The 25,276-nt window shown below is 38.3% G+C and overlaps 1 protein-coding gene across 1 annotated transcript in view; it reads right to left on the bottom strand.

Moving 5' to 3' along the window:
- The window catches only part of FBN2 (fibrillin 2), a 248,313-nt gene that overhangs the window by 64,350 nt on the left and 158,687 nt on the right, over positions 1-25,276 (bottom strand). Inside the window, exons 20-32 of the mRNA XM_006764368.2 lie at positions 22,149-22,268; positions 14,868-15,005; positions 13,962-14,012; positions 13,365-13,490; positions 10,044-10,271; positions 9,404-9,529; positions 7,166-7,294; positions 6,258-6,383; positions 3,950-4,075; positions 3,410-3,532; positions 3,129-3,254; positions 2,656-2,781; positions 1,793-1,915 (exon numbers count right to left, since the gene is read on the bottom strand). Of these exons, the coding sequence (XP_006764431.1) occupies positions 1,793-1,915; positions 2,656-2,781; positions 3,129-3,254; positions 3,410-3,532; positions 3,950-4,075; positions 6,258-6,383; positions 7,166-7,294; positions 9,404-9,529; positions 10,044-10,271; positions 13,365-13,490; positions 13,962-14,012; positions 14,868-15,005; positions 22,149-22,268 (1,668 nt within the window). The remainder of the gene's footprint in view (positions 1-1,792; positions 1,916-2,655; positions 2,782-3,128; positions 3,255-3,409; positions 3,533-3,949; positions 4,076-6,257; positions 6,384-7,165; positions 7,295-9,403; positions 9,530-10,043; positions 10,272-13,364; positions 13,491-13,961; positions 14,013-14,867; positions 15,006-22,148; positions 22,269-25,276) is intronic.

Here is a 25,276-nt window from a genome sequence, read left to right as displayed (position 1 = left end):
CTGAACAGAAGTAGAGGAGGGTGTTGCTTACAGAGGGAACAGTACATATAAAGACACTGAGTAGGAAAAGAGCTTGGTGTGACAAACTAAAGGAGGTCAGATGACAAAGCATAGTGCAGGGCAAGAGGTTGATGGAAGAAGAAACTGGAGAGATAGTGGAAAGATGCTGTAGGGTCTTATAAACCATGGAAGGAAGCTAGATTTTATCCTAAATTCAATGGATTAAAATGACAGTTGTGAAGACATCAGGTCCATGGTTTAAAAGATTTGTCTGGTGCCCTGACTGGTGTTTCTCGGTGGTTAGAGTGTTGGCCCAGGCATGGAAGGCTTTCAGATTTAATGCCTGGTCCAGGCCTATTCAGGGGCAACCAATCAATATCTCTTTCCCACTCTTTCTTTCTCTCCCTCCTTCTCTCCTTCCCTCCCCCCCACCTCTCCCGCCTTCCCTTCCTTCCACTCTATGTAAAATCAATGTAAAAATATCCTTGGGTAAGGATTAACAAAAAAATAAAAATAAAGAAAACATTTGTCTGGCTGCTATATGAAGAGTGGATTAGTAGGAGGAACAGAGAGGATGCTGAGAATGGTTGAGACCAGGGCAGGGGAATGGAGATGGAAAGGAGTGAGGAATCTGGAGGATAGTTTGTATTCGGGAAGCCTGGGCACAGCAGAGTCTTTGGTAGTGGAGGAAGGCTATTTTGCAAGAGCTTGCCAGAGTGATAGGGGACAAGCAGCACACAAAAGGGAGGCTAAAAGAGAGAAAAAGAGGAGTCAAATGGGACTAGAGTAGACAAATGTGAAGTGGGATATGGCTGAAAAGTTGTGAGATTAATGATAAAGATGGCTGGACTAGGAGTAGGCAGCTAGTGGACTGGACTTGAAGCCATCATAGAACATTCCTTAGCAAAGTTATTTAGAAACTATGATAATTTAAATTCTATAGTCAGCTCATAAACATTTGACAAATATAAAACAATTAAATGGATGAAAATGCATATTTAAATCAATATATTATTGATAAGAGATTTTAAGGCTATTCTTTAAGGCTTATAAGATTTTAATGGGCAATCATGGGGAGGTCAGTTTAGCTTGCTTAATTTTCTACTTTAAATAGACTTGCATAAGTCTTACCATTTCGAAAATGTTTTATTGTTAAGGCATGTAAAACGCTGAGCACAGTAAGCAGCACTGTGCATGACACCAAGGGGAAAATCCAGTCTTCTGCCTCACAGTTACAAACACTTATTAATCTTTGGCTAAAGATCTATAACACTTGGAATATGTCAACTGTTTCCCCATTCTCCTTTCTTTAAATCAGACCCCTTGCAATCCAGCAAAACATTAATATTTCTCTGGAAGAAAAATTCTATTTTTTATTAGGAGGCTGGTATGGACTACTTGCTGCAGACTTAGGTTATCTGAAAACACCTTTTCATTCCCTTCATTTATTTCAACAAGTTTTAAATCTCACTGATTATGAAAAGATTGGGGAAATATATTAGTCATTTTCATCATACAGCTGTTTGAATTTTTGGCTACACATCAAATAATTTTTACTGAACTACACACTGAAAAACAGATGCCAAGGCATACTGTTGTAATTTGATCATTTATACTATTGTTAAAGGAAACTCTTAGACAAGAACTATCTTGCAACTAAAGATGGCCTTTGGTTTTCAAGAGAATAAATAAAAGAGCATGCTCCTCTTCAAATATGCGGGTTAACAACTATGTAAAGGAGAGCCTCTAAGAATTTGGTCTTAGCCAAGGTTAGTTACATTTGCAAACTCACCAATACATTTGATGCCATTTCCAACCCAGCCTTCTCTGCAGCTACATTTGAAGCTTCCTGGGACGTTTAGACATGAGGCATGCATGTCACAGTTGTGGGCACCAATTTCACACTCATCCACATCTGAGAAACATAGTTAATATGAAGAAGATAAAATACAAGCTAATTAGTTCTACTTCCCACTATATTTCTGTGCAGGTAAAATTTTAAAATGTGGAGGTATCTAAAACTGTACAAAGAAAACATTAACATTTTTATTTTTCATAGAGTCCAACAAGATTTGAAACGTCATGATCCAAATCAAGCAAGCCCTTCCCTAGAAGAAACTGCCAGCCCTTTTCCAGTGGAGATGCAGCAGCTCTTGTCCTCATAGATGTGTGTGCCAGCCCCTACCCATACCAGCAACCCTCCCCCTTCCTGGGCCCAGACAAAACTCCATGTAGAACTACAGACAAAATTCCATGTAGAACTATAGATGACAAGAGAAGTCTTATTTCCAAAAAGAGACTGTTTTTCTTCCTTACGCATGTCTCCTAGTTGGGCAGCAGTCCTCCTGGGAAAGTGGACGCTGCTGCAGGAGCCACCAGAAGCACATCAGAGCCACAGGGCCCAGACTCCACACCCACGCTCGACTCCACCTGTGGGCCCACAGCCAACTCTGCGGTGGGGAGTAGCTGAATGGTGTGCCACCACAAAGAAGAGCCAAACACCTCACACATGCTCTGTGTCAGCTCCTCATCACACATACAGTCACAGCCTGGTGTGGGTAACAGCCTAACGGATGCTGGTGAGCAGATGATGTCAAAGGTTGGCCTCTGAAACATAAGAAGCCAAAACATGGAGGATACAAGCTTGAGACCTACCTGTGCATCCTGTGGTCCCCTTCTTCACTGAATAACCCAGCTGACAGTGGCAAATGAAGGATCCCTTGGTATTCTCACACTCCCCAAACATGCAGATGTTTGAATTTAAGTCACATTCATTCACATCTAGAAAATGTATTTTCAATATCTTGGTTAATACTTGTTCATCTTAGTAGTCTAAAGCAATCTTTTAACTGAATAGTATAATGCTAAAATACACAAATAAAATTTAAAAATATAATCTATTTGCAAGATACAGTATTTCAGATAAATATAATGTATTTAAGGATTTTTTTCCAAATAAATTCTCCATTTCAGCTTTTACATCTTTTAATAAAATGGTTTGAATTTTTAAAATAACTGAAAAAGCCTCTTCTTATGTTTATAAGTGTGTGCGTGCATAAATGTGCCTAAATTTGGATGTGTGTGTGTGTATATATATATAAATATTTATCCACTTTTATGGTACCCACCGATGCATGTTTTCATGTCCATTGAAGCCATGAAGCCATCATAACACAGACAGCGATACTCTCCAGGAATGTTGGTACACTGGCCACCATCACAAATATCAGGATTGTTTTCACATTCATCAATATCTGATGATACAAAATTAACATCAAATGAAAGGAAGGATGGCTTTGAGTAAGCTCAGATATTTTTCCCCATCCAGTTCCACTCAAATTATCTGGAGCGAGATGTGTAAGATAAAATTAATTAAACGCACAAAGTGTGTGTGTTTTCTTTTCTGTACCTGCGCAAGATCTCCCATCAGGCATCAGGGCATAACCCTCACTGCAGCTGCATTCGTAGCTTCCTTCTGAATTGGTGCACTGGGTGTCGCAGCCTCCGTTCATTATCATGCACTCGTCAATATCTGTGAAAACATTGCCACCACATTGCTTGTCGGGCTACTTCCTTAAAAATAAATAGCTTTTCTTCTTTTGAAACTTAAATAGTTTTGAATTTTTCTTCCCATTATTCATGTTGCTTTAGCATCATACCATTAATCTTACTTAGTTTTTTTTACTGCCTTTTAGACAGCATTCCATTTGACATTTAGCTCCAGTAACCTAAGAATAAAGAGCTCAAAAGCATAATAACTGTGGAGTTTAGGGAGTTTTCTATCATAAAACCAGAGATTCCTCTGCAAAACCACCAAACCATAGCATCTTAGATTCATTTTTAGGACAAATAACTCCCATTGACTTCATTATAGCGTTAGTGCCAGCAGTTATCCTAGGCTGATCTGAGAAATACAGGTTCCAGACCTCCCTGGCCGGCTTAGTCTCACCTGTACAGCCCTGCCGGTCAGGTGTGGCCTGGTATCCAGGATTGCAAGAGCACTGGTAAGTTCCTATCATGTTCACACATTTTCCATTTCTACAGAGATTGTCACTCAGGGAGCATTCATTAATATCTATAAAAAGAAACACAGAATTAATGTTTTACACAATTAAAAACATCACACAAACTATCAAGAACATGCTGCACTGGAGCCATGGCCTGCAAAGGGCTTTGTGTACTTCAAAGGGAAGTAAAATAATCTCCCGGGGCACTATCTGGAATATTAAGAAAATTTTGGATTCTATATTTCTTATTTCTACCCACAACAGTGCTGTCCAGTAGAACTTTCTACAGTGATAGAACTGTTCCACATCTGGGCTGTCCAATATGTAGATCCTACTGAGCACTTGAAACGTGGATAGTCTGACTAAGGAATTGACTTTTTACTGTTATTTAATTTTAATTAAACTTAAATAGCCACATGTGGCTAGTGACGACCACATTAGACCACACACATGTAGCACATGCCGGAAATGAAGCTTGCTCACGTTGAATAGATGGGTTTACATTGGCACGCTCAGCTGCTCCTATCAGATGGTCAAGTGTTGATGTCTCCTGAGGGAAGACATCTGGTTCCGCAGAACAGAGGGGCTGCCTACAGGACCCTCACCTGTTCATCTGTTTTCACTGAGTTGTGCGTCCAGTGTGCCTGGAAAGGTGGACCTACATCTTATGCTGCCTATTTTAAATTAACTAACCCTTATAAGATGAACAAGTGCCTTAAAAAAAAAAACTCCTGCAAAGATCTATGAAATAAGCTAGTAGTAATGATGAAGTCATAAGAGAACAGCAAGAAAAGGGTAGTGATACTTTTCATCAGACAAACTCGCTAGCAGACACAATATAAGGTGAAAGCAATGACAATATAACCGGATATAGCAAGAAATTCATCCTCAATTCTCAAAATTTGTAAGACTACTATGTGTCATACAAATGTATGTCTATGATCATTATATGTTTTATTTTATATGCAAAAATATGTACCTTATATTGTATATTACACCTTTGAGAGGTACATTTTTTTCAGCTCTAAGATCCATAAAAACCAATCAACAAAATAAACTGACCTTAGAAACTGACCTCTGAGTCACTGTTTGACAACCATGAATAAATATTTTGTAATTATTTGTGTAAAAACACTATTTGTACCACTATCAAAATGAAATAAAAATGTTTAAAGCTTTTAAATTTACCTTTAAAAAGTGTCTGTTTAGTCTGTGATTTAAGATTCATCTAATATATTGGGATCTCGCTATAAATAGAGTTTATAAATAAATATACTAAGATGTGCTTAAATTATGTTTCTGTGTGATCTGCTCTATCTTACACTGTCTTACTTGTTTACACTTTCAAGAAAGATGTCTGTGAAGAAAATGTTTCTTGGCTAAATCCAAGTTTTAAAGCCAGTATACAAGAATATAGTAAGCACAGAGGCCTTCGTATATTTATGAAAAGCAGTAGGTGGGAATGCTCTGAGACCAACAGCTGGTCTTCTCCTGTGGCCCCTGACATCCCTACTGAGCTCAGGGACAAGGAAGAGACCTGGTATTTCTGTGAGAAGAGGGAGTAAGGGGAGCTCACATGTTCTCACATGTGCTAGTAGAGCCTAGGACAGTGATGGCGAACCTTTTGAGCTCGGCGTGTCAGCATTTTGAAAAACCCTAACTTAACTCTGGTGCCGTGTCACATGTAGAAATTTTTTGATATTTGCAACCATAGTAAAACAAAGACTTACATTTTTGATATTTATTTTATATATTTAAATGCCATTTAACAAAGAAAAATCAACCAAAAAAACGAGTTCATGTGTCACCTCTGACACGCGTGTCATAGGTTCGCCATCACTGGCCTATGATGACAGACATGGGCACAGAGGCAGAATCTGCTGAGGGACTGCACAGGTATATGCACTGGTGAACTATCAGGGAGCAGGTCTTCCAAGAGGAGCAGCGATCCCATCCCATCTACCTGGAGGACGGAACGACATGGCCTTACACAAAGTCCCTCACCCAGGATCCTTTGAGGTGCACTTGTAATGAAAAAAGAGGCTACCAGGACAATGCTGGCTCATTCGCGTGTGTCCCCAAAGCATTCTCTAAAGATGGCCTTAATCCAAATGTAGGGACTCTGAATTTATCATTTTTAATCAGCTAGATTTCACATGGCAGAATCAAGTTTATTAGAATCAACCACTGATCTTTATCATCTTCACTAGCTGACCTGAGTGGGTTTATGTGCTGAGGAGACAAACTCACCCACACAGTCCTCACGGGAAGGGGATAGCTCGTGTCCCAGTGGGCAGTCACACTGAAAACTGCCCTCAGTGTTCACGCAGGTGCCACCCCTACAAAGGAGAGGGTTACGTTCACATTCGTCAATGTCTGAAAGGTAAAAATGTGAGATCCATTAAAGAACTCTGAGGAAAAAACATTCACGCATACAGCATGGGAGAAAGAAGCATTATGCGAGGTAAGTGTGACTCAAGTGGAAGAGACAGGCTGAATAGGAGATGGGATAATGCTCACCTCACCTCTTCTATTGTCAGTGGATAAATGGTTAAAGTTTTACTCTTAAAGACAGTGAGCTCCCAGAGAATTTACTTGTATGAAATAAACAGGTTCACACAAGATAAAAATAAACAATATTTACTTTATATCACTCTACACTCCAGATATCATTTATTGCTGTCTACATCTCTAATCAAAGTGAAAGAAAAATCTTAAACTGTGCACCTCTACACAGCATGAATGAGTCCCATAGGCTGCTGAAAATGAGTGGGCTAACACATGGGCAATACCAAAGGGTTTGTAATAACACACAAATAAGGAAAATAACATGAGATTCACATGAATCTAAATTTTGGGATCACCACACAATGTCATACATTTTAAATGAATCCTTCCTGAGGAGTCTGTGTGGATTTTAGATTCTATCAATAAACAGAACCCAGCCTCAGTATCTCACTGCCATTAAGGTGCCAAGAGGTTGGGGCTCCCCGAGAGCCATCTGGGAGCAGACTTCCTGTCTGACATGTGAGGGTGTTCTCTCACACCACAACTCCTTGCCAAGCAAGCTGTCAACAGCTCTGAGACAAGCCATGGTCGAGCCAGAGTCTGGGCTCGATTGGTTTCAAGCCTGGAGAGGAAGAGCTCAAGCCGCTTACCCATGCAGTTCTTCATCATCATGAACCCACTTTCGTAGCCTTCGAAGCACTCACACTCAAAGCTGCCTGGCGTGTTGACACAGATCCCACTTCCACAGAGATCAGGGGAGATCCTGCACTCGTCGATGTCTAATTCATAGGGTTTAAGAGAAATAAAAAAATAGAATGAGATTAGAAGGTGTTAGAGATGAGAGAGATTTGGCCTTCCAAGTGAAGGTGAAGCACACTGGAAATGCTGGGGAAGTCAGGGGCTAGTGGTTTGAGGATGCATTTGCAGATCAGCTAGAGGGGGTCAGGCCTTGGGTACATTCCTTTCCCCAACTGCCAAAACTGTCATGGCCAATGGGCAGGTGGGGCCTTTTGCCTTTAAGAATTCCGGAATTGGGGATTTCTTTCTGTGGCTTTGAAATGGTAAGAGATGGATATACCAAGCAACTGCAGGAGGGGCCAAACAAGGCAGATGGCAAACAAGGAAGCAGTGGACACAGGAGGAAAATCTCACGCACGATGCAAAGACCATGCTGGTTCTGCAACACTAACCCATGCCCACCCTGGTGTCAGAACAGGGTGCTGCTGCCTCTGAGCAGGGTGACCAACCACAGAGGGACAGCCTTGGAGGCAGACATAGCCAACTAACTCTGAGTCAAAGAGCGCTCATATTCAGCAGGGCCTTGGAATATGCCCTAATTTCTCTGTGTGTGTGTGTGTGTGTGTGTGTGTGTGTGTGTGCGTGTGTTTTATGTCACATTCAGATGTGATCTAATTTTAAAAATATAAATTAAAAAAATGTTTGTTACTTTTTATATACTATAGTAATTAAGAATCTTCAATAGCAGCATTTATATTCTAAAAAACAGGATTCTTGGAGAAACCTCCCATGCCTGTAACTAAGATTTTTCAATAGAGAAGTCATGTCTATAAAATATAATGAAGAAAACATGACTTTTTAAAAAAAAAATTGTCACAATGGGAAAAAATGCTTTGCCAGCATCTGTTTATTTTGCTGAATTTCAATTTTTAAGTTTCTCTATAGCAGGATTTATAAGTTGCTAACATATGCATGCACTGCTTTCTCCCAGCTATTAATATATAGAAGGAAGTCCCTAGGCAGATGAAGGGGGGCTGGGATAAAGGGAGATGACAGCAAAGAGGAACTGTCCAGATGGAAGTCAGAAATGTTGGAGGAGCAGAGGGCAAGAGATAGCTCCTAGGAGTCAGCTCAACAGAGGCCACCCATGAAGTCATTAAGGGAGATGCCATTCTGAGAGGCAGAATGCTAAGAGAGCAAAGGACTGTGGAAAATACTAAAGGAATGAAAAATGCCAAAGTCAAGAAGAATCTGTGAAGATTAGAGAAGAAACATCATCATCAATGAAGGGCAACTGAAATAGGAAAGTACCATGGAAACTAAGAGAAGAAAAGCCAGGAGGGGATCTAGCTAGAGGTCGAGGAGAACATGCACAGATGAGGAAAATATGTTACAACTTCTCTATTTTAAACTTCACCATTTTTAATAGGATACTATATCAAGTGTGGACAATTATTGATTTAATGGCTATGTTTTCTAGTACTCATATACACTGAAAATTACATATATATATATATTTAAAACATATATATGTATATATATATATGACATATGTATATAACAAATATGTATATTTGTTAATCCTTATCCAAGGATATTTTTTCCCACTGCTTTTTAGGAAGAGTGGAAGGGAGGGGGCGAGACAAAGAGAGAAAAACATCGATGTGAGAGAAACACATTGACTGGTTGCCTCTTGCACATGCCCCAAACGGGGCCAGGGATCAAGCCTGCAACCAAGGTATGTGCCCTTCACCAGAATGGAGCCTGAGACTCTTCAGTCCATGGCCTACACTTTAACCACTGAGCAAACAGGCTAAGGCAGAAAAACATGTTTTTATGTTGTTCTGCAGATAAAACAGCATTTTCATTCTATTTTGCAGCGCTCTCACAGGTTTGGAGAAGTGGTTTAAGAGTAGGGAAAAGGAAACAAACAGAAAAATGGAAAATTGTACATGCCCCCACTGGGGACCAAGCCCACAACCCAGGCACTTGCCTTGGCTGGAATCGAACCTGGGACCCTACAGTCTACAGGCCAAGGCTCTATCCACGGAGCCAAACCAACTAGGGCGAGGATGGGCTTTTGATGGCAGTACTTCCAAACAGCAAAAGGAAGAGAGCCAGGGCTTACCAAATCCAAGGAGCGGTCTTACCTGTGCAGTTTCTTTCCTCCATGTCTAGAGCAAAGCCATTATTGCAACGGCACTTGAAACTTCCAATTGTATTTCTGCACTTTCCATAGGTGCACATTCCAGGAAAAGCTTTGCATTCATTGATATCTAAAAGCAGAGTAAAGCCGGACTGAAGAGTTGGTTGACATAAAAGAGTAGGCCTATCATTTTCAGCTTAAAGTCTACTATGATGGAAAAGAAAGTATCCAAGTCAAAAATGTCAATGATCACAGTGATGCCACACAAAAAGTTTCAACTGTGAAAAAGATTCTGTGTTCTTCATGAAGAATTTTGATGCCTTTATTTCTGCTCATTTGTTTTGTAAAGTTTAGGGATCTAGAGAAGTTTTCGCTACATTGGGGCTGCATCTAGTTGGGTGGTGCTAAGGAAAGCAGAGTTACAGTAGAGTCATAGTAGGAAAGCGAGATTAGCAGACTGTTCTGTATCTTTACTTCCATATCATCTTATATAGGTGATTTTCACACCTGGGATATAAGGTTGGCCACAAATTATGCCTAACAAAGAAAATAAAGTGGGAAATCAAATGTCTGAAGCAAAACCAAATCTCAGAGAATGTGGAGGGTGAGTGTGAGTGTAGGGGACTGATGTGCCGCTCAGTTACCTTTGTAAAATGGCCTTCCAGTAAGGACATCCCCTCTGTTAGCAAAGCCAGGACCCCTGGGGCACAGGGTGTCGTACTCCTTGGTGCCAGGTTTGGGGCATTCCTCACACTCGGTGCCCCAAGCTGCCCCCACGGCACAGCAGCAGGCATCCATGCGGAACTTCCCAGGAACAGGATGGACGCATTCATCTTCATCCCACTTCAAGAAGCACTGCTCCATGCGGATGTCTATGCGGAGGGTGAAATTGCAGGTTGAGATGAAGTTGTAACACTGAACATTCAGATACCGAACTTCTGCTCGGTGCCTGGCATGAAGCCAGGCCCTGGAGACTCAGCAGTAGGTGAGAACCACAAGCCCAGCACCTCCTGGAATGGAGTCCATAATGACAGTCATCTAATGAGAGCAAGGTGGGTTCTCCTTCAGTATTACTTAATTCTCACAAGCCACCTTCAGGAGAAAAGGTTCTTTTGTGACAAGGCTCTTCCATATCATCACCTATGACCCCCTTCTTGTATTGCTCACTTCAGAAAGAATGAATCATTTCAGTGACAGATTCTTCTTGTTCACTGAATGGCTCAGAGTGGCTTGTGAGCAGTCCTGTCGCATCCTAGTTATAAACAGTGATGATCAACTTGAATCTACTGGCCAATTGATACAAGGATTAAAATACCTTTATAAAGAAAAACTATTATTGCACTTAAAGTTTTTTTTCCTGCCGAACTTATCTTTTCACCATGGTTTTTGCCCTAGGTTATGTAAATCTGCTCTAATAAGGGGCCAAATTATTTGTTTAAATGTCACATTTTCCCTTCAACTTCAAAGCATACTAAAGTCTTGACATGCTAGCTAGGACCTCAGAAGATCAATCAACAGTCACAAAATAGGGTAAATTAGCATAATCTATAGATAACGCATTTATCTGTTAGCCAGTAGAGTTGTCGGTCAAACTACAGTCAAACACTTGGCTGTTAAATTGCAAATATGGATAATGAGTTCAGAAAAGGCTTTCCTTAACCAAATAACATGTTTTACTTGATAAGATTATTTAAGATATTAAATCCTTTCCTAAACCTGAAGACTGTTTAACAGAGGAAAAGAGATCCCTAATAGAAATGTAAACACAAACAAATAAATGTGTTTTCTATTTTACTCTCAATACTGATTCTTTCAAGTTCTCAACCAGAAGTAATATCAACTCTAGCTACTTCCTTTAGCCTAGTATTACATACATTTCCAAGTATTATAATTAAGAAGTCCTATTTTTAAAGAAAAAATAACAGTGGTAAATTTTGATTTTGATTTGGTAGACTGAATATAGATATTCACAGTAGGTGATTTTGCCCTAGATAGCTGCATTAACACCAACCAAAAGCCACATTCCCCATCAGTGTGAGATGTAACAGTAATCCAATGAGTCTCCTTACCACAAGACACTCAGGGACTGGTCTCACTTATAGCCAACTTTAGCCTATGCTGTCACTAGGGCAGTAAAGATCTTAACAAGATGTGACAGTTTTATTTAAGTACAGGTAGCCTGAGAACTCTGGCTTGAGTCAAATTGTTTCTGATGTAATTGAGGTAATTTGCTCAAGAAGCTATTCTGGAATTAATCTCTCTCTTTTTCTTTTTTTTTTTTTTTTAACAAAACATTTGAACTAAGGATGTAAAAAGTTATGATAGCCTGGCAGAGTAATCGGGTGTCTTTACTACGCAGATCCATATCAGTATTTACATCAGGAATCAAAACACTGTCAGCACACTTGCCACATAGGGTCTGTGAATGTTTTGATTGGCTTGCACAGAAACTAAAATATAAATTTGGAAGCCTCTGGATGGTTTATGTACTCTACAGTTTGCTGCAATCCCCACCACTCCTTATTACCACCTCACTCATTTATATTACCTGCCTGTCCCCTCAAAGTGTTGCGGTTTGGGACCCCTGATTTAGATAAATTCTATCAAAGCAGTTTACCTCTATTTTTATTCTCAGAAAAATTTACATTTTCATATGTCAATCTCTTCTCGAAACTTTCTCACATCTCCAGCTACAAGCAATTAATGTAGCATAATTCAAGTAGTGACAAAAACATTTAACCAAAGTACAGAGATAAAAAACTCAACATATCATTTTAGAATATTACAGAAGGTTTAATTTTGAGGGATGTTATTGGGAATTAATTCTGCTTAGTGATGATTCACAATCCATAATATATCTTCATAAACAGTATCCTTTGGTTACTGAAGGCAACTTGATTTCATTAGTCACTTAGCATACTGGCACTCTGTCATCTTCAAGAGACACTTAACTTTTTTCTAAACTTTGTAAATAATTTAAGCATAAAAATCTGAAAAGAATTTTTCTTTATACAGACTTTGAATATTATAATTTCTAAACATTTCCATATGATTTTACAGTCGTACCTTATATTTAAATGTCATAAAAATTAACTTAAAATCTGTGTTAATTATAATAACTAAACTGTATAATATTGCAAACATTTTTTTCTTACCACTAATTTTAAAAATCACTGATGTATACATAAACGCCTTAAGGATCTTTGAGTATAACATTACCATTGCTTAGGCTTTGTCTATAAACTTAAAATTAAAATACAAACCCATATAAGGTTATTTTTAAAACTTACTTTTCCATTGCATATTGGAAAAATCCGTTAAGTAAATAAAAGATTGTTTAGATACAGAATTAATACAAGTTTCTTTTCAATCATGAAACTCAACTTCAGTCAAGCATGACATTGATAAAGAGTAAGGTCAACAAGGCATTTCTATAATACAATGTTGAAAGAAAAAGCTTCTTCATTTTTAGAAAATAAAGCATTAACAAAATTTAAACTCTAAAGGAAGTTAAGGAAGAAAAGGGATTGGTCAATGTTTTCAAAGAGAAACAACATAACTTTGACCATGACTTCCCCTACTGTTGTCTAAGAGCACAGCTGCATTGAGCTAGTAAATGTTAACTTCAAATACTAGTCTCCAATTTTTCTTCCATGTTCAAAATGTACATAGTTCTCTTACTCGATTGACTCAGTGTGAAAGCTTGAACTTGCCCAAAATATCTGATTAAAGAAATTTAATTTGGGGGTAAAATTTTGAGCAGTATCAACTTTCTGTATTCTACAGAAATCATTTCATTGAAAAACGTTTATTTAAAAAATATCCATTAGTGATTTTCCCTCAAAATATCCCATTTAAAGTGTTTCCAGCTACAACCTAACGGTTTTTGACTGGTCACTGCCCAAAGAATAAGAAAAATTCATGGCTGGTTTCATGCATAAAATAACACAAGGGCATGAACCTACCCAAACACACACGGCCAGTTCCATCCAATGTAAGGCCTTCAGGGCACTCACAATGAAAAGATCCTTTGCTATTGATACAGCGTCCATTTGGACAAACACCAGGAAACACCTCACACTCGTTAACATCTGCAGGGAAATGAAGCAAGTGCAGGAATAAAGATGTTACAAATAGAAAAGGCAGGTGTAGTCTTACTTTCCATATAGTATATTCAACTTGCAATACAATGTGAATTATTACTTGAGCTAAGTAGAAATATTCCACAATACAGCCACTGGTATTCCTAGACACCAGCTGTGAAAATGACCACAGCCCTGCCTGTCCATAGAACACAGCTGGACGTGTTCCTCTGCCAGCTGCTCTGTGCCTCAAAGGCTATTGGTGGCCTCATGAAAATTTACACAATGGTATAAAGAGGAAGAATGGGAGACTCTAAGCTGTTTCTTAAGAGTAGTATTCTAAAACATTTATCGATTACATTGAGTATTTTTATTGAAACTTCAAGAGTTTTGAAAATGATAAATATTTCCAAAGTGTGAGAGTCAATGACAATTTTACATACTGCTCTAAAGATTTACAATATCTGGGAATACACTCACCTTCACAGGTAACACCTTTAATCCTGGCAAAACCTCTTGGGCAAGCTGTATCTGTGAGAACAACAGGACACATTTTACTTCATTGTAAAAGAAAATACATCTGTCTGAAGCTCAAGAAACAGTATAATGGAATCTAAATGGAACTAGTAAAAACCACAAGCTGGGGAGTAGAGGACAAGGATGCCAGCTGCCCTCTGCTGAATTCAGTGTGGCACATGACATGCTGTGGTAACATCATCAGTGCTGACCCATATTGTAGTCCCATAATTTCTCCTATGACAATTCCTTTTTGCTTTCACATTGCCAATAGAATTATAAATAAACAAATAAAAGATTTAAGGAAACATCGTGTCCTACAAGGACATATGCCAATAAGGACACTAGAGAATATTGATAGTCATCCAGCAGCTAAATACCAGCTGACTCCCTTCCTTGTCTAAAATATTCAGAAGGGCCTGGCTGGGTGGTTCAGTTGGTTGAAGCATCGTCCTATACACCAAAAGGCTGCGGTTTTGATTCCTGGTTAGGGCACATACCTAGATTGAGGGTTTGATCCCCAGTCGGATGTGTATGGGAGGCAACTGATCAATGTTTCTCATATCAATGCCTCTCTCTCTTTCTCACTGCCTCTGTCTCTGTCTCTCTCCCTCCCTCGCTCTAAAAATCTATAAACATATCTCCAGGTGAGGATAAAAAGAAACGACATTAAAAAGGTTTGCTTATATAAAAGGATAAACCAAATACATAGTTTAAGAAATGAATAAACTCTACCATAAAAGACAACATTTTAGGGAGGGTAATGATGTTATAGCCTTCCTCACTATGGATATACACAGTGGACAAGGTGCCCAGTTGAGGATGAAGCTTTCCAATGAGAAGCCAAGAGCCCCTTGGTCAGGCTCCTACCTAGCTCACAGCGCTCACAGGGGCTCCCCCAGGCGGCTCCAAGGGTGGCACAGCATTCAGATTTCAGAGTGGCTCCATTAATGTTCACCTCACAGCGATTGTCCTGGATGTTGAGCCAACATGTCCCTTTCAGGCTGTCTAAAAATGAACAGGAAAGGATGGGGAGCTTTCATCTTTTGTATACACCAAAAACATTTTCATAGTATTAAAAAACACAAAAGGGTTATTTTTAACAAATGTTAATAGCATATCCTTTGAACACATTTACACGAATATGCACTTAAATACAGTATATTACATACATGTAAATCAAATATTGTACTATATGTATCTCACACAATATAGTAATTCATATAATTATACCTGCTGGTATTCTAGGAGCGGCCACTATTGCCCAAGATGTTATGCTTGTACTTGCGAACACAAAGCATTACCATAAGATCACTACTTTTATGAAAAATACTCGTAAGATTTGTCCTTTATGATAACTGCTTTGATATTTAAGATTTTGTCAAATAATAAAATTCCTCAAATAATCTCTAATTTCCACCCAATACACCAGTATTTCCCCAGCTAAAGACACTTATTTCATGAATAATTTGAAAACACAAAAGAAATTAAAAAGGTAAAGAAGAAAATAAACACCTCCTATAAAACCACCAATAAGACATACCAGGGCTAATATTTGATGTATTTTCTTGCAGGCATTTACCTATGTGTAGTTTTATTTCCAGTTCAAAAAGCAACACATATTTATAATAAAGTATTTGAAGAAGCCAAGCAGCAAATAAAATATAAAACTCATCTGCAATCCAACTATCTAGTGAGAACTACTACTGATATTTTTAGACCATGTCTCCACATCAAATTGAAGTTCCTCCTTCCATGACTGTTAGGTAACTGATTCTGAAGCAGTAACAAGGAATCCAGTAAAATACTGACATGGCAAAAAGTAAGTGTGTAAAATATGTCATTTATAAAGTTTTCCTTGTAGAACTGGGCACAACAGTTACCAAAGCTCTTGGTAACATGCAGATTCCCAAGTGTCCAGGTGTGAAGCTCGGAATCTGCATGTGACAAACTCCTTAGATGGTCCCAATGCAGGTGATGCGTAAAACACAGTTTAACAAAATCTTAATAGCATACCGTGACACACAGATTTGGAAAACAATGAAGAAAAAGCATATCCCAACATTTATTTAAAACTTGATGATTTTAAAACTCAATTAATACAGTTTTACTGCTAAAATTCAATAATAAAAACAAAACATAACCAGAAACACAGAAGAGGAACTACGATGAAACTGGCATGTCCATGAAGGGATAACTGGTAACTTCTGATTCCGTATGGAACACAGCAGTGGGCAAGAGGAAGCTACCTGAAACCCAAATCCTCTGGGACAGAGGTTGAAACAAAACAAACAACTCTGTCCTTGACTGGATACAGAGAGTTACGGGGCAAGGATGTGGAGAAGAGATGGACAGCCACTCTGCATTTTATTGTTTTGAGATTCAGTTTGAGTAAAAACTGTATACAAATGAAAAAGGCTTGCTCATAGGCATTTGTATCAGGCCTCAAATTATAGGCTTTTTTATAGGTTTAACCCTGTAAATTCCATAGCATAGAGGAAACAGAAGCTCCTATGAGGCTACTGTGTACTTAAATAGGCCATACTACTACCGTGTATTTTAAGGACCAGGACTAATTATTAATTATCACCTTGGTTTTAAGTAAGATATATTGTAATAGCACTTGCTTATATTTATTGAGGTAGCAACAAGCAGTTTTAAAGGCTTTCCATGCATAAGCTTATTTACTTAAACAACCATATATGTTATGCACAATTTGCAGATGAGAAAACTGAGGCAAACTGAGGTCAACTAATTTACCCAAGGTCACCCTGTTAGTGTCAGCATCAAGTCAAACCTGCATTGTCTGATTTCAGAGCCCTAACTCTGTAACATCATGCATACTATCTCTCTCTCTCCATCTGTCTTATTTGTGTGTACATGTACACACAAAGGATATACATGTAGTTATATAGTCAGGAGCTAGAGAAGATGAAATACTGCCATTTGACAACATGGATGGATCTTGAGAGTATCATGCAAAGCGAAAAAGTCAGATGGAAAAAGTCAATAACCAGATGCTTCCACTCATATATGGGACAGAAAACAAGTGAACAAACAGGACAAACAAACAAACAAAAGCTCATAGACACAGACAACAGTATGATGGTTACCAGAGGGGAAGGGCGGTGAGGGGAGGTAGAAAGGGGAAAAGGGGTCAAATATATGGTATTTAAAGGAAACTTGACTTTGGGTGGTAAATACACAATGAAATATATGTGATGTATTATAAAACTGTACACTTGAAACCTATATAACTTTATTAACCAATGCCACCCCAATAAATTTAATACATTCTTTAAGCCTCTGAAAAAATAAATCAGGGTAAGGAGATTGGAGGCTACAGTAATAGTCAAGAAGAGAAATAATGATGGCTGAGATTGAGGGCTGCTGGTGGTGGTAGTTGAAATATGGATACACTTCAAGTACAATCAACAGGATTTGCTGATGAATTCAATGTGAAGTTTGAGAAAAAGGTATTACAGATGACTGCAAAGTTTTGGGGGCTGGCAACTAAACGAATGGAGGTATCATTTTCCTGAGACAGAAATGATTCTAGGATATACTGGTTGATGCTGAAAGATATGTTAAATTTGAAATGTCCATTAGAAATGTCTCCAAATGGAGACAACTCTGCAGACAGATGGAAATACAAATCTGCAATTAGTAGAGAGATGAATTTGAGAGTCTATGTAGAGGCCATCTAAGTATGACTGTAGACATTGGAGAAGCTAAGAGGTTCAAAGGTTGACCTTTGGTACACTTCAAGTTTGAAAGTAGGAAAATATGAAAGACTTAACAAAGGAAACTGAGAAACCAGGCTAGAAAAGAGAAAGGAAAAGAGATAAAAAATGAAAAACTTCTTGAGAAGAGGTGAGTGATGAACTGTGCCAAGCATTGCTAATATAGGCTAAGATGAGGAATGAGAATAGACCACTGGGTTTGACAACAGAGAGGTCACTGCCCTTGTCACATCCATGCAATCTGAAGACAGGATGCAGACCCAAACCAAAGATGAATGCAATGATTGTGTAGTTTCAATCGCACTGTACGTGCACGCCAGCACGTGGTATTTTGTGGAAGAGCCACACTCAAGGGGCCGCAGTTTGTCGACCATTGATCTATACTAATAAAAGGGTAATATACTAATTAGACCAGACATCTTCTGGACATCCTTCTGGACAAAGTCACAGTGGCGGGGCTGAGGCAGAGGTGGTTGGGGGAAATAAGACAGGCAGGGGAGGGCAGTTAGGGGCGACCAGGCCGGCAGGGGAGTGGTTAGGGACATGCAGCTGGCAGAGAGAGGCAGTTAGGGGCAAAGAGGCAGGCAAACAGTTAGGAGCCAGTGGACCCAGATTGCAAGAAGGATGTCCGATTGCCGGTTTAGGCCCAATCCTTGTGATCGAGCCTAAACTGGCAATTGGACATCCCCCAAGGGGTCCCAGATTAGAGACGGTGCAGGCTGGGCTGAGGGACTCCCCCATGCATGAATTTTGTGCACTGGGCCTCTATTCCTATATAATAAAAGGCTAATATGCAAATAAACAGAGGAACGACCGGTTGCTATGATACACACTGACCACCAGGGGACAGATGCTCAATGCAGGAGCTTCCCCCTGGTGGTCAGTGCACTCCCACAGGGGGGGTGCCACTCAGCCAGAAGCTGGGCTGGTGAGGGCAGTGGAGGTGGTTGGAGCCTAAGCCATCAGTCAGACATCTCCTGAGGGCTCCTGGACTGCGAGAGGACGCAGGCTGGGCTGAGGGACCCCCCCCATCCTGAGTGCATGAATTTCATGCACCAGGCCTCTAGTAGTTAATATAACTTTTCACCAGAAAACAACCCTTTTTTCAAGCAGTTTACAAAACAGTTTAAGATTATATTTAGGAAGTTTGCAGAATAGATTCTAATTTCCTAATTATTCTAAGTACCGTATTTGCCGGCGTATAAGACGATATTTTGGCCCTGAAAAATATGCCTCCAAGTGGGGGGTCGTCTTATACGCCAGGTACACTTCAGATAGACTGCCCATAGTGCTTGCCCCGTGCCATAGTGGCCTCCCGATGCCCGCCCACTTCATTCCACATACCGTTCAGGCATCAGCAGCGCTGCTGGGTGTATGCTCGGCTGTTATGCGATTTTGCTGTTATGCGATTTTACCACACTCGCAAAATCGCACACAGCCGACCATACACCCAGTATGATAGCGCAAAATCACGAATCGCGATACCATACTGGGTGTATGGTTGGCTGTGTGCGATTTTGCGAGTGTGGTAAATTCGGGTTACCGTATATTTCTTTACATATGCATTGAAGATTCGCGATTTTGCGCTATCATGGTGCCTGTTAGAATGTTGAAGAGCTCGCACTTGCGCACTAGTGAGGTCCCAGGGAGATGCTGATGCAAGGGTGGACCAGACTGCTATAGTGACAGGGCGGGCAAACAGGGAGCAGGGACCAATCAAATCAGGCTTTGTATACAGCCAACAGCCAACCACAATACTGCCCCATTGTACAGTACAGCATAGAAAATGTCGACCAGTCAAACCCCTATCATCCCTATCATGGCACCAAGATGTCGTTGATGAACTTTTAATATCAGATGATGAAGAGGAGTTTGAATAAACTTTCAGTGTTTTATGAAAATGTTTGATTACATACAGCCTTGTGACAGTTTTCCTACATGTCATAAGCATTTGAATATAAATTAAAATGTTAAAATCAAATCTGATATTGTTATACCTTTTATTTGGTGTGTGGAAGGTGTGCGGAAGAGGGGGTAGTCTTATACGGCAAGTATATAACAAACTCTGTATTTTGAGTGGAAATGTTAGGGGGTCGTCTTATACGCCCAGTCGTCTTATACGCCGGCAAATACGGTATCTAACTAATTAATGTGTTCTACATTAATTTTAATTTTGTAACCACATAGGGGAATTTTTATTCTATTCTAAATTTAGAAACCCTTTGAAAGAGCGCTTTCTTTGCGGGCTAAACACAGATTAGAGTTACTTGACAGTCCTATTAAAAAAATCCAGCCCTAGCTGGTTTGGCTCAGTGTTTGAGTGTCAACTTATGAACCAGGAGGTCATTGTTTGATTCCCGGTCAGGGCTCATGCCCAGGTTGAAGGCTCAATCCCTAATGGGGCTCGTGTAGGAGGCAGCCAATCAATGATTCTCTCTCATCTTTGATATTTCTAAAGTTCTCTTCCTCTCCCTTCCTCTCTGAAATCAATACAAATATACTTTTAGAAATCCATAATTTTTCTATAAATATATTTTATTATTTATTTCATTTTAAAAATAGAATTGTTTTAAATTTTAAAAAGCAGATAAAATGATGTGTAAATTTTTAAAATATTAAGTAACTATCTTTCTGAGCAGCTTTAGGCTAGAATATTAAAATTTGATCATAATGAATAAAAAAATACATAACACATTGGCTGAGAAAAATATGGTGGTATTTAGTTGCCCAATATAATGACATGGGAATAAAAAGCCTTTGTTCTTTTTTTCATCAATAAATATAAGGGTAAAGGCCAAAATAATAGAAGTGTTTATGATGAAGCAAAGCTAAGATATCTTTGATTGTCCAAGTGGCACACAGATTTAGTATTCTGAGACATTAATTAACTAATGCTGAGTTCATTTCCTTTGGATAATAAAATAACTCTATCTCAGTTGGAAATTGTGGCTTAGCAAAAATACTTCTGCCTCACCAGATCCAACCCACATGCCTCCTTCCCCCACCTCCCAATCTGGAATTCTATAAGAAGAAAAGAAATGCCCCAGGCAGTCTATTTCCTAATATGGAGAGCTGAGCAAGCCTCACATTCCACCAGCTAACCTGGCATTTCCAAAGGGAAGGGTTTCATTGGTAACCTTGGACTTGGTCATTTCTCTTCATGTTACAAACAGGTACTCTAGCATTATCAAATTATCAGCTAAATATTGTTAACATCAGATAGAATACTGAAAATACTATTGTCTTTGGCAAATATTAAATTGAAAATTCGCACTGGCTAGATCACAAACACTTTCAGTGTATTTGGCACTATGTAAAACTGAAATATCTTCCCATCTGCAAGTATACATTTAGCTCACTTTTAAGGTGGATGCTAGCTAATCTATAAATATAAAAGCCTAAGTGACCTTTCAACCAGTAGCTATGACAAGCACTGGACACCAGTGGGCAGATGCTCAAGGCATAGGCATGAAAACATGGAACAGACTGATGAATCTCAAAGGGAAGGAAGAAGGAGGAAGGGTGGGAAGAAATTAATCAAAGATCTTATATGCCTGCTCCCTCTCGCAATCCGGGACCCCTCGGGGGACTTCGGACTGCTGGTTTTGGCCCAGTCCCCGCAGGCCAGGCCAAGGGACCCCACCGGCCTCTAGTGATATATAAACTGTGATATGCCTAGCCAATAAAGCCATAGACACTAGAAGCAGGAAAAAAATCAGAGATAGTTTTATTTTACCCTTTCATGTGATGAATTGCTCCTTATGGTAATTGACCAGATGATTCCTTTTATATATTTGTCCTACTATCATTATCATAAGAACTGACCTTAAATATTTTGAGATATATTAAAAGATGATAGTTTAGAAGTTTTGGAATCTTTCTCCCTTAGAGATTTTCAAAAACAGGGAAATGGTTTTCTTCTCTTCCTTGAAGCCTATAAATTTATGATTGATGGGAGAAATGAGAAAACAATAAATTCTTTCTATTTGTTTAAAGCTAAAAAATCTTCAAATTCTTGTCCTGTTAACTGAATCCAAATGCTATCATATTTTGTTTACCATAGAATGTTGTTTATAAAATGTATGCAGCAGGGATTTGATTGTATTGATGCCTAAGGCATTCTTAGAGTAACGAATATAATTATGTGTGTGGTATGGAAACGCTTATAACTTAATAATATATTATTTATATGAAGAGAACACTTCCTATAATCTAATAAAATTTAAGAGCCTGTCCAGTTTATGTTATCCTGTTTTACACCTATGTTGATAAAAAGAGAAAACAACTAGAATAACTCCTAATTCTTAAGCTTCCTGTAATCATGTTCTGTTTTATCCAAAGGAAGGCCTGAGGTCTCTGCTTATCTCTGCAGGGAAACTGAAACATCAGCACCGTGCATGCATCTTACCAATACAGATCAATCCTGTTGAGCTGAGTTTGCTGCCAGGAGAACATTCACAATTGAAAGATCCAAGGTTGTTCCTGCAGGCCCCATTGACACATGGGTTGCTTTCACATTCATTTATATCTACAATCCAGAAGGAAAAGATTCTGTTAGAACTGCCATGTGTTTCTGGAAAATATTATTCCAACAAGCCATGCTATGCCAGAATGTCTGGTAAACTTGGCTCTTGTAATTTTAATATGGATCTATGAGGCATAAAGTGAATGGGGGACGAAGTCATGCATTTTACAGCGTGGATACACACATACAGGCCTGGGGACCCAGTAGGACTGCAGAAAGCAGCCTATTTTAAAAGGGTTTAGTATGCAATCTTCACTACTTTACTATAACTTTACATAAACTGGATCAATTTTCCTCCGTAATAAGATGTAACTGTCTTGTGGGAAATTTGAAATTTGGTTCCATGGAAAGCAACACATTGTTAGATGCCATGTGCTGTGTACAAACAAAGGTTGACTGTCATTTATGGCTCCATGAGCTTTTGGAAGAATTTAAAGAACCTATAATAGAGATAAAACATCACCATGCTGGCTTTAATTCCAAACTCCTAAAAATAAGGTATAAGAAAATAAGGGATAAAACTTCAATGCCAGGTGTAGCTTTCTCCTCCAGTCCTTGCCCACCTTCCTCCTATAGCCTGTTCACATTTATACATGTTTGCTGTGGAGAGTCTTTTAAAGCACATATAAGTTTGGTAAAATAAAAAAGAGAATAAACTTTTAATTGCTTCATATAGACCTTACCATCATTAATTTCATTTGAGTCCTAAATCAAATCATATACCATAATCTAAACAATTCCTATTGACAGTCAGAAGTAAACAGAATTAGAGTATGCCTATGTTCTCAGGTGGTGACTAATGAAAATGTCAAACCAATAAAGTTTAATATTTTAACATGAGTTAATTAAAAATATATACCAGTTTCAGCTAAAGTACTAGCAATAACATCAAAGACTGACTTTCAGTATAAATTCAACAACTCAATTTAAAGAAGAAATACACAGGTTTCTTTTTGTATTTGATTAATTATCTGAAACAGATCAGCATACCTTAAGACATTTTCTTTTGTCGAACACTAGGGCTTCTGAGTTCACCAGAATACTTAGTATTTTTTAAACACCTCTTTGAATTAAATATAAAATACTATATTGAGGAAAACATGCAGATAAATAACTATAACACTATAATGCTTACTCTTGACCATCTCAAGTCAAATGTAAACTAAACTGGTCGTGAAAAGGCAATAGAATTGAAATGCAAATTTAAAAATCAATGTGGAAAACAGGTGTGTTCCTTCTTTCCTAATTCAAAACTAGCAAAGAAGTATCCATGTAGTCATTTAAATTTTGAAGTAAAAATTGTTTGAGGAAATATAAATACATCTTTCTTTCAGGTTGTCTGTAGCAAGAAAACCTCTTAAAAGAAAAATACAAGAGCAGGTTTTGTAAATATAGCACAGATTTGGAATGAAAAAAATCTATTCCAGAGTACTGAAATTCTTTCAGTAAAAACAGTGTAAAAAAGGAATCAGATGGTCAAGAAGCAAATAACTAATCTGAGAACTGTCTATATAGAGCTCACCTATTCATTTCATTTGTAAGAAGCTCCCCAAACAAAAAAATGTGAATATCATATATTCTCAAAATCCCTATTTTAAATTAAGCAATTATGAACTCCAAACTATAAACACATGCAATGACAGTTACAGATATCAACTGTTTAATTTTTCCTTAAATACAATGTTTTTATGTTATAAATGTCATGGAACCAGGAATTGAAACAGTTCACTGTACATTCCTGGAAATAAACTTCAAAGCACATCTGGTTTACATTTAACTAGTTATGTCACTGGAAACACAATCTAAACCACAGTGCTTGCCGTAAAAATTTTAACTTTCACAGGCTCTCAGAGCTCAAACAAAAAAGCAAAATAAATTTTTTTGTAACTTCAGTCTGAAATATCAGAGGAACTTTATTATTACTGCTATTATACATTTAAAATAGCCTATTCAAAACGTGAATGACAAGCACAATTAGTGAATATAGCAAATATACACAGAGAAAGTTAGAGTCTGTATTAAATCTGCTAATAATTCCCTTTCTCGTCTTTCGAAATTAGTTTAGGAAGAATAGAATGAAGAGAACTGCTTCAGGCAGACAAATTTACTGTGAGAATTCAATGGTGGCAATAAAAAAGAGACCCAAGGGAAAAAGAGATTTGTGGCCTTCAGGTCTACTTTTTTGGCAAAACATTTAATAAAATGCAAATAACAGTGGGAAGGAAATAAAAAGTTATTTGGTTAGTTTTCTCAGGATAAATCATTTATATTTCCACCAATGTCATAGGTTACAGCCAAAATATTTCTCTATCATTTCTTTTTTATTTACATAACGTGAACTTCTGCCTTATGGATGACAGATATAAAATATATTTCATATTAAAGAAAAGGCTCAGATTTATCAGGAACAATTACCCTTTGGACAAAATAAGTGAAGAGAACTGCTCCTAACCCTCAACATTGTCTGATTTTGCATTAATGTGCCATAATGTTTATGGAATCATCCAATGTTATACTATTAAATATCATTTGCTCCTATTTTCCACTTGTTCGTGTAAGTACCAGAGTCCTGCCTTTTCCTCATTTTTTTGTATGTTGGCTCTTTGTATCCTTCAACTCCATCTTGCTTGGTAAAATGGAGGAAATACGCTATAAATATCATTGACAATTCAGTATACAAACCAAACTTTGACCAAACTGAATCAAAGGCACTGTCTATTTCAGAGGTGGGCAACCTTTTTGTGAGTGCGTGCCAACGCTAATTTTTTGAGAGCATGTTACACCTACTTGAAATCTCTTAAGGTGTACGTATGTGAATAACCTTGAAGAAATAATAAAATTCATTCGAGCGACAAAAACACAGTATATGATGATGAAAAATACATTTATTTTTTAATGTATACATGTACACTGATAGTCTGACAGAAAACTTTATGACTCTGTTTGATATTATCAGTGGGACTTTTGCTGCTGCATCACTGATGACGATTTTACATCAGGTTTATATTTCA

The sequence above is a fragment of the Myotis davidii genome, unplaced genomic scaffold (assembly GCF_000327345.1).
Source record: "Myotis davidii unplaced genomic scaffold, ASM32734v1 scaffold159, whole genome shotgun sequence".
NCBI lineage: Eukaryota > Metazoa > Chordata > Mammalia > Chiroptera > Vespertilionidae > Myotis > Myotis davidii.
Note: the sequence above shows the minus strand (reverse complement) of the source record. Positions and strands in the feature narration are given on the sequence as shown.